We start from the raw sequence: 9,973 nt of genomic DNA, 5'->3' as shown, positions 1-9,973 counted from the left end.
TTGAAAGTTTCTTTTTTGTTTGTTTAGGGATAATCATTCTAGTTTCCCTCAGTCGAAAGCAACTTATATGGAACGAATTTACTGTCATGTGGACCTGATCTAATAATACATTGCCATGCGGGGAAAAACTTGCACATGACAATTCATTATTAGACAAAGAACGCCACGTGACGGTGAACTCATTCCATGTAAGTCTAATTCTCCCCTCAGTTGCTGTTTAAACAGCATAACAAGTAACAACTATCCAATTTCTTACCTATTTACAACACTGCCGTTGTCCCTTACCAAAAAACGAATGTGTTAAGCAAATGAATATTGATATGAATTACAGTAACAAACAAAAACACAATGAAAATTGCAACAAGACTCCAAGATACCGTACACAAGAAACTAGATGAAGCAATGTAATTCCAATCTGAATTCATAAAATGCAAAAATGTGTTAAGCTGAGTCTAATTCTCCGTGAATTTAGTAAACTTTGTTATGACTGGCAGACGGGATTTATTTACGTTTTATTCCAAGAACGACACATTTTTATTTCAAAAGACAACTTATAATCAACTTGGGGACATCAGACCACCTATGAGTACAAGAATTCCACATTGCAAATTTAGATATCAGGTGATTAGCCTCATGAATACCAAATTGAGCTACTTGTAGTCGCATTGCTTCATGATGAAGAAACAACGCTTCTGAGTTTGGATTTATCATTCCTTCTGAACCATACAAGCTTAACCAATAGCTTTTTAAGGATATGGTTTGGTTTCTAGTCTTCTGCGAATTTGAATGGAGAATAACAGGTAGTCAAATATATCTGATAACTGACAAGTCAAAAATTTAGACTGTTTCTTCACGACGATTGAAAATAAACAGTTTCCCTTGAAATTTATACATGAAAAGGTAAAGGAACTAGTTGTTCACCTTATCAAGAAGAACGAAATGGAGGTGTTTGACTTCTCTCTATAAACTAGCTCAACCACATATCAAATTCGATAAAACCTAACGTTTCTTATCTTTTTCCTTCCTGGCTTTATTCGTCAAATATCACTCCGTGTTACTACCAATAGAAAATGTGCTTTTTAGTTTTTTGGAAAGAGTATAGCAGGTAGAAAATAATCTGATGAGCAGTGTCATGTTATTGCGTCTCGCTAAGCCTTAAAACAATAATATTTTAGCATTCCCCAATATCTTAAGCCATCAATTAACATTAATACACATTGTCCATGTATATATGGATAGGGAAAATGCATCTGGCATTGAACTAGAGGCATTCATATAGGGATTTAGCATGGCTAATGCATTTTGTTACTTGGATAGCAAGATAAGATTTTACATGGTAGAAAGTAGGGATGGGATCAAATGGGTATGTACTTGCAAGTGGCTCTATACCACAACGGTGAAAAGGTGTTGAGCCCTTGCATGACGGCATGGGTTCAAACTCCATCAGTAACAATCAAATTTGTGTTGCTGCTGATTATCTGTAGATACTTCGAGAAAAATTGGTGTATGATGACAGTAAGTGAAATCACAAGCACAACTTCGCTACATCAACATGGCACTATTGCCTTAAAAGTAACTAGATTGAGCTTGCAATAGCTCTAGTTGCGCCAGTAATTTTGCAGTGGTTGATTTCAATCTGGAGTCACCCTGCTGGGCTAGATCAATCAGCACTGCCTGAGCAGATTCCCCGTATGTTACTCGGTGTTCCTCAACTCCAAATATCTTCTCCAATATCCGTAGTGCTTTCTCTTGAGCCTTGATGCTCCCGGATTCGAGGACTTTGATGATGGCCGGAATTCCTGACTTTTTGGCTATGTACTTGCTTCCGTTTTCCCAAATGTCGTCGTACAAGAGGGTTGCAAGGACGCTCAGTGCTGCTTCATCAGCTTCCCTCTCCTTACCTTCCAATATTTGGATTACAGGAGAGATAGCACCTGCCTTGACCAGACAAAATGTGCTTTTCACAAAGCATTTTCCATCATGAACTTCACAAACAGCATCTTGAGAAGGAGGAACGCATGTCCACCTTGGTTTTATCGACTTCTTTAGAGATGATGAATTCTGTGAAAACTGAGCTAGTGACGTTGCAGCCCTGCATTTAGTAACAGGTGATCCACTCGAGAGTAACTTGACAAGTAAAGGAATTACCCCTTGTTCTGCTGAATAAAGTTGTAGTTTCTTATCAGCAGGATTTGTGAACCGAATTAATAGACCAGTAATGCTTTCTGCTAAACAGCACATCTTCTCCGCTGGAATTTCAGATCTTGCATTCATTATGGATACCATTATCGGTACCAAATTTGCTCTCTTTAATATATCCGTCACCTTTTTGTCACTAATGGGAAGATGACTAAGTATGCCAACTCCAGCGGCTTTTTCGCAGTTAGATGTTGATGTTGAGATGATAATGATGATTTTTCTGATATTGGTTTCTTCGAGTTGGTCTGTCAACTCTTCTGATAAATCTTTAGAAAGAGTGTAAAGCAAACTCAAGGCACTGCTCCTGATTTGAATGTTAGTTTCCATGAGGAAGGGTAGGAGAAGCTGAAAGGCGCCATTTTCTTTCATCCTTCTTCTAACTTTGCCTGCTCTGGAATGGGAGGCAATACTATTAAGTGCTTGCAATAGGTGATTTTGAATTACCGGACTGGTGAGATTTAAAAGGGAGAGCATCTGCTGAGCAACATCTGAATTCACAAGAATAGATTCTGATTGAGCAATCCTTGCAAGAATCGCTGATACAGGCTCCCGAAGAGCCATAAGTACTGATGTTACAGAGAAGAGGAGCTGAAGCAGAGATGCTACGATGCCTGAACTGATCAACCGTTGGACATTTTCTGTCAGGTTTGATAGATTTTGCAAGGCACTTAAAGCGGATAACTTGGCTTCGAGCTTCCCTATGCTAAACATTCTGACAAGGGGTTCAATTGCACCATTTTCCCCGAGGGAAGCTCGACTTTGATCAGTGAGCTCCATCCTTGAGAGTGCTGTTGCCATCAGGATTTTACTCATGTCCGAACCTGCAAAGACATGGTATGGATAGTTTGTTAAGTGCCCCGGAATTTGCAGGACTGACGAAGGTTAAACCTTACCAACAGGGAAAGGGAGCATGATCTTTATATTCAGTAATTTCATTGACAAACAAATTTGATCCATATAAACACACGCTTATGTGCTAAATTGCTCGGTCGTATAAGTATATGATGTATTACAGAATCTAAGGAAACGTTATCCTACTTATCTGTTGGTTCAGCTTGGATGCTAATCGAAGTTAGAGGTGAATTGGGATCATCATTTAGCTAATAACCTGGTTGAAATTATGCATACAGAGTCTACAGACCCTTAGATATAAACCACAGGTTCAACCAAATTACAAAAAAGAATCAGTTTTTCTATTGTTATCGTTTTAGATTCAACTGTCCCCCAGACATTTTTACGGCAATTTTGCAATTTACATTGATAAGTAACTGTGGTTATATTCTAGAAAGCTCATGCTCCAATTATAAGTTAGTATGAAGATAACGAAAACACATAATCATCAAATAGAAGAGATGCAAAATTGAGAGGAAGTAGTTTGCATCACCTTCTTCGAGGTACTGCACTAGGGGCTTAAAGTAACCAGCCTCTGCCATATGAAGTGCATTCTGCGTGTTGCTAGATAATGCATTCAACAACTTCCCTGCATTATCTGAAGCGACAAGGTCATCCTCATTTAGCAAGGCAAGCAACATAACTATACACCCTTGAATGCGCCCAAGCCGGCGCCTTACTGACTGAAGATCTGAGAGATACAGCAAAAACCCCACAGCTTCTTTCCTTTCTTCTTCATCCCGTACCAATGATTTCACAGCCGCGGACAAAAAACCAACATCTGCCATTTTCTCCTGCACACTACTTTACAATGTGAGAAAATTAAATCAAGGCTGATACGAACGCAAAAAATAAAGAGAAAATTACCTTGTTATCAGCATTATCTGAAGCAAGGCTTCTCAACAATCGAAGTATACAAAGCCGATTCTCTGAATTACTTGAACTCAACCGATTAAACAGAATCGGAATAACACCTTCATCATTAATCCATTCATATCCAACCCTTTTGTCTACAATCAACTCATTTAATTCCAAAAGAGCAAATTTAAGTTGTTCATCATCACCATACTTAATTTGCAAAGAAACATCATCAATACCAAAACAAACCGTTTTCTCCTCTTGTATTTCCTCTTCCACTTCCACTTCCAACTCACTAACAACACCAGAACCATAACTAGTACTTGCAAACGAACTCACATCAAACCGCGTACTCATCAAATCCTTGTGTAAGCCCCCAACCTTGTCTTTCAAATCTGTGGACACTTCTAAACTTGCCAAGAGTACTAACCCTAATGACCTCCCAAGATCATGAGCCACATCCTCTACTTGTCCAACAAATGAATTTGTCTCTTGGGTTTTCAGCAAAGCCTTGGCTCTCTTAAGTTCCAACCCAAGAGACTCAACAGCTTTTCTCAATGGTTGGTGATTAAGAAACTCAGTATCCATTAATCCATCAAGAATTGGAGCTAATTTCCCAACCAAGATTACAAATTCAGTCACTACTTCTCTTTGAATTTCTGAGTTTTGAGCCAAAGAACTTACCTCAATCACCAAAGCTTTTAACTCCATCACGACTTCTGCAAAACATCTCTTCTCCTCCTCCATAATTTCCCTTTCTCCTCACTGCAAAGAAGCAGAGCAGACTAAAAAAGATAAACCCAAAAGAGATAAGGATGATATGTCCCGTCCAGATGGTTCAGATCCTTAAAATACTTACCAAATGGCAACAAAGATCAAGATCCAAGGAAAATAATAAGAAATTAAGTATTGAAATCCACTTGCAAAGCAAGAATGAGTTAAAACGTTGATTTCTTTGGCCGTCTTGGAGGGGAATATAGTGAAAGATAAAAAGGGTTGGAGCTTTGCGGTTCGGACTTATGTGAAGAGGTATCAAAAGGGTCAGCGTCAGTCTGTTGACTCGGCTGATTACTATTTAGTCATGTAATGATAATATCTCCTCCTCGTTGTTGTTGTTGTTGGTGTTCCTCCATTGAAAGAAAACGGTGGAATGCAGGAGAAGCAGTCAAAAGTTGCTTGCTTTGTTGGTTTGGTTATATTATATATTTATATAGATTTATACATGTTTGCATCAAACTGCCGGAGCTTTTTATATTTTAACGTGGCTCTGAATGTGCAAAGGGGAATTTGCGAGGTTTGTGGCTCAACTGCTACGTGTGTGTGTGTGTGGCTGTGGCTGCTTTACAAAGTAGTACACTGGAAAGATTCCAAAGATCTGGTTGGTCAAATATTCTGTGGGAACTTTTGAGTTACTTTCCAGTTTTGACAAGTACGGCCGTTTCTAGACGGCATCTTGCTTTACTTTTATTTTGAGTTAAAACTGGAAGACTCGGTATATTTTCTCTACTAATTTGATTTGGGTGTTTAGTTTTCATAATTTCATAATTGCATAAATTTTGAATTGTTTTTTCATAGCATTCACACGTGTCACTTGTGAATAGGATGATTTTTTTGTTTTTGACAATACAATATTTTAATATCACACATGTCACGTGTTTAGTTTTCATAATTACATCCATGATCGACACGTGACGTCACCAAGTATCCGTATACCTAATATACCTCGCCTCCGGGATATGGGCAAAGCACAACTCGAGAATCGAATCATATAGTAATTTTTTGTATACTTTATGGCTGCATCTAACATCCTCGTTAGACAACTTACGTACCTTAAATAGGGATCAAGCCATTCGTAGTTCGTCTTTCATTACACTCAAACAATCATCACATAAATCACTATGTCTCAACATAATACCACACAATAGGCATGCAACACGTGGAACATTCGAAGAAGCGCAACATAAATTTCTAGCCATATTGGTCAACGAGTCTAATCATAATGACAACAATCACAACTAATATCATTCGACAATTACATCAATCAATAACGCATACCATACACCGAAATGCAAGGCTAGAGCGACACATTTCAGTCGAAGCTTACATTTTTGAAGCTGAAATCAAATCCAAGGAACCAACAAGTCAAATGATGAATTTTCGGACCACTCAATGAAATCCATCAACATCGGGTTCTGGACCACTCAAAGGAACCAAGACACCAAAAGGGATTCCGAACCACTCAACGAAATCAAAACACCAAAGGGGATTCCGGACCACTCAACGGAGTCCAAACCAAGATGCGATTCCAGACCACTCAACGGAATAACAGAGTAAAAGGGATCCTGGACCTCTCAACGAAATCCGAGTGAATACGATTTCGGACCACTCAACGGAATCGCGGAGTACAATGGATATCAGACCACTTAATGAAATCCAAGGTAGGATAAGATTCCGGACCACTTAATGAAATCGCGGAGCATGAGGGATTCCAGACCACTCAACGGAATCCAGATGGAGCAGGGAACCAGACTATTCCACGAAACCCCAGCAGAAACCCAGTTCCGGATCACTTAACGGAACCGAGCGTGTCACATCCCGGCCCGAGCGCCCACCATATCTCGGACTCGACTCCACCGTAGCACAATATTGTCCGCTTTAGGCCCTGACCACGCCCTCACAATTTTATTTCTGGGAACTCATATGAGAACTTCCCAGTGGGTCACCTATTATGGGATTGCTCTCGCACGAACTCGCTTAACTTCGGAGTTTTAATGGAACCCGAAGCCAGTGAGCTCCCAAAATGCATCGTGCTAGGTAGAGATGAGAATATACATATAAGGCTTATAGGGTCCACACCCCTGGGCGATGTCAGATGTTACAATTATCACATCCAGGCTCGGGCCCCCATCATATCCTGGGCTCGACTCCACTGTAGCACGATATTGTCCGCTTTAGGCCTCTACCACACCCTCATAGCTTTGTTTCTAGGAACTCACACGAGAACTTCCCAGTGGTTCACCCATCTAGGGATTGCTCTTGCGCGTTACTCGCTTAACTTCGGAGTTTCGATGAACTCTGAAGCTAGTAAGTTCCCAAAAGGCCTCGCGCTAGGTAGAGATGGGAATATACATATAAGGATCACAGGATCCACTCCCCTAGGTGGTGTGGGATCTCACAATCCACCCCTCTTAGGGGCTCGACGTCCACGTCGGCACACACGCGGCCAGGGTTAGGCTCTGATACCAAATTGTCACATTCCGGCCTGGGCCCCCACCACATCCTAGGCTCGACTCCACCGTAGCACGATATTGTCCACTTTAGGCCCCAACCATGCCCTCATGGTTTTGTTTTTGGGAACTCACACGAGAACTTCCCAATGGGTCACCCATCCTGGGAATGCTCTCATCCGAACTCGCTTAACTTCAGAGTTCTGACGGAACCCAAAGCCAGTGAGTTCCCAAAATGCCTCGTGCTAGGTAAAGATGGGAATATATATATAAGGCTTACATGATTCATTCCCCTAGGCGATGGGATGTTACAATTTACCCCCCTTAGGGGCCCGACGTTTTCGTCGACACACATCCAGCCAGGGATTGGCTATAATACCAAATTTTCACATCTCGGCCCAGGCCCCCGCCACATCCCAGGTTCGACTCTACCGTAACACAATATTGTCCACTTTGGGCCCCAACCATGCCCTCACGGTTTTGTTTCTAGGAACTCAGGCGAACATAACTTCCCAATGGGTCATCCATCTTAGGATTGCTCTCGCGTGCTAATCTCTTAACTTCGGAGTTCCGATGAACTCCGAAGCCAGTGAGCTCCCAAAAGTCCTCGAGCTAGGTAGAGATGGGAATATACATATAAGGATCACATGATCCACTCCTATGGGCGATGCGGTATCTCACAATCCAGTAAGCTCCCAAAAAGCCTCGTGCTAGGTAAAGATGAAAATAAACATATAAAGCTTACATGATCCACCCCCCTTAGGGGCCCGACGTCCTCGTCGACATACTTTCAGCTAGAAATTAGCTCTAATACCAAATTGTCACTTCCCCGCCTGGGCCCCTACCACATTCAGCTCTTAACTCCACCGTAGCACGATATTGTCCGCTTTGGGCTCCGACCATGCCCTCACAGTTTTATTTCTGGGAACTCACATAAGAACTTCCCAGTGGGTCACCCATCATAGGATTGCTCTTGCGCGAACTCGCTTAACTTCGGAGTTCCAATGGAACCCGAAGCCAGTGCTCCCAAAAGGCCTCGTGCTAGGTAGAGATGAGAATATACATATAAGGCTTATAGGATCCACTCCCTTGGGCGATGTGGGATGTTACAATCTACCCTCCTTAGGGGCTCGACGTCCTCGTCGACACACTAGGCCAGGGATTAGCTCTGATACCAAATTGTCATATCCCGACCGGGCCCCTACCACATCCCAGGCTCGACTCCACCGTAGCACGATATTGTCTGCTTTGGGCCCCGACCATGCCCTCATGGTTTTGTTTCTAGGAACTCACTTAACTTCGGAGTTCCGATGGAACCCAAAGCCAGTGAGTTCCCAAAAGGCCTCGTGCTAGGTAGAGATGGGAATATACATATAAAGCTTACATGATTCACTCCCCTAGGTGCTGTGGGATGTTACAATCCACCATCCTTAGGGGCCCGATGTCCTCGTCGGCACACATCCGGCCAGGGATTAGCTCTGATACCAAATTTTCACATCCTGGCCCTGGCGCCCACCACATCCCCGTCTCAACTCCACCGTAGCACAATATTGTCTGCTTTGAGCCATGACCACATCCTCACGACTTTGTTTCTAGGAACTTACGTAAGCAGAACTTCCCAGTGGGCCACCTATCTTGGGATTGCTCTCGTGTGCTACTCGCTTAACTTCGGAGTTCCGATGAACTCCGAAGCCAGTGAGCTTCCAAAAGTCCTCAAGCTAGGTAGGGATGGGAATATGCATATAAAGATCATAAGATCCACTCCCCTGGGCGATGCGGTATCTCACAATCCAATGAGTTCCCAAAAGGCCTCGTGCTAGGTAGAGATGAAAATATAAATATAAGGATTACAGGATCCACTCCCCTGGGCGATGTGGGATGTTACAATCCATCCCCTTTAGGTGCCCGACATCCTCGTCGGCACATTTCAGCCAGGGATTGGCTCTGATACCAAATTGTCACTTCCCGGCCTGGCTCTGCTATCAAATTTTCACATCCTGGCCCAGGCGCCCACCATATCCCCGGCTTGACTCCACCGTAGCACGATATTGTCGACTTTGGACCCTGACCACGCCCTCACAGCTTTGTTTCTAGGAACTCATGCAAGCAGAACTTCCCAGTAGGCCAATAGTAATCACATCGAATCAGATTTGTCAAACTATTGATATCTATACCATGCATACCCCTTTCAAATTCTATATCAAAACATAGGGCCAATAGTACATATAAAAGCAATAATCTAACTATGGTTTGATAATAATTAGCTGGACTAATTGTAGCAAATAAAATAGCTTGTTTTCTTCAAAACCAATCCGATTGGATAGTAAAAATTGAGTGAGGAAGATATGCATGTACTTTGATACACATGTAGATAAAACCACCTATATATATATATATATATATTCTCATTATAAGTAATTATGTATTCAGTATAGAATCGTTTGGAAAACAACCAGCTTCCCAAAGTGGACTAGTTGAAATACTTTGCCAAGCGTACTAATACAACAATATAGCTTTCTGCATAATACAAGTCTTCAGAAACAGGGCTAATAAACAAAACATCCCTTTCGGCTTTTATACTCTTCTAGGGTTTAGGCATTTGCATATATATATATATATATATATATATATATATATATATATATATAATACTAGTTTTGCAAACAATAGCTAATCCACGACAGATTAACCGAAGGAAATATTAATAAGAATTAGCTAAACGGAAAGGATAAAGAGAGTAGAGAATATGAACCCATACTGCAGGTTGACATCCCAAGCGAGAAGGATACGAATATCTT

The 9,973-nt window shown here is 41.7% G+C and overlaps 1 protein-coding gene across 1 annotated transcript; it reads right to left on the bottom strand.

Annotated features, from left to right (window-relative positions):
• Nucleotides 1-1,494: 1,494 nt before the first annotated feature.
• On the bottom strand, nucleotides 1,495-5,118 carry LOC137748275 (U-box domain-containing protein 44-like). The gene is made up of 3 exons (XM_068488401.1): nucleotides 3,958-5,118; nucleotides 3,584-3,884; nucleotides 1,495-3,020 (listed from the first exon to the last, which is right to left on the bottom strand). The coding sequence occupies exons 1-3, from the start codon at nucleotides 4,693-4,695 to the stop codon at nucleotides 1,567-1,569; spliced, it is 2,493 nt and encodes an 830-aa protein (XP_068344502.1). The 5' UTR covers nucleotides 4,696-5,118; the 3' UTR covers nucleotides 1,495-1,566.
• Between the last annotated feature and the right edge of the window lie 4,855 nt (nucleotides 5,119-9,973).

This window comes from Pyrus communis, chromosome 10 (assembly GCF_963583255.1).
Source record: "Pyrus communis chromosome 10, drPyrComm1.1, whole genome shotgun sequence".
Classification (NCBI taxonomy): domain Eukaryota; kingdom Viridiplantae; phylum Streptophyta; class Magnoliopsida; order Rosales; family Rosaceae; genus Pyrus; species Pyrus communis.
This window is presented reverse-complemented; position numbering and strand designations above follow the sequence as displayed.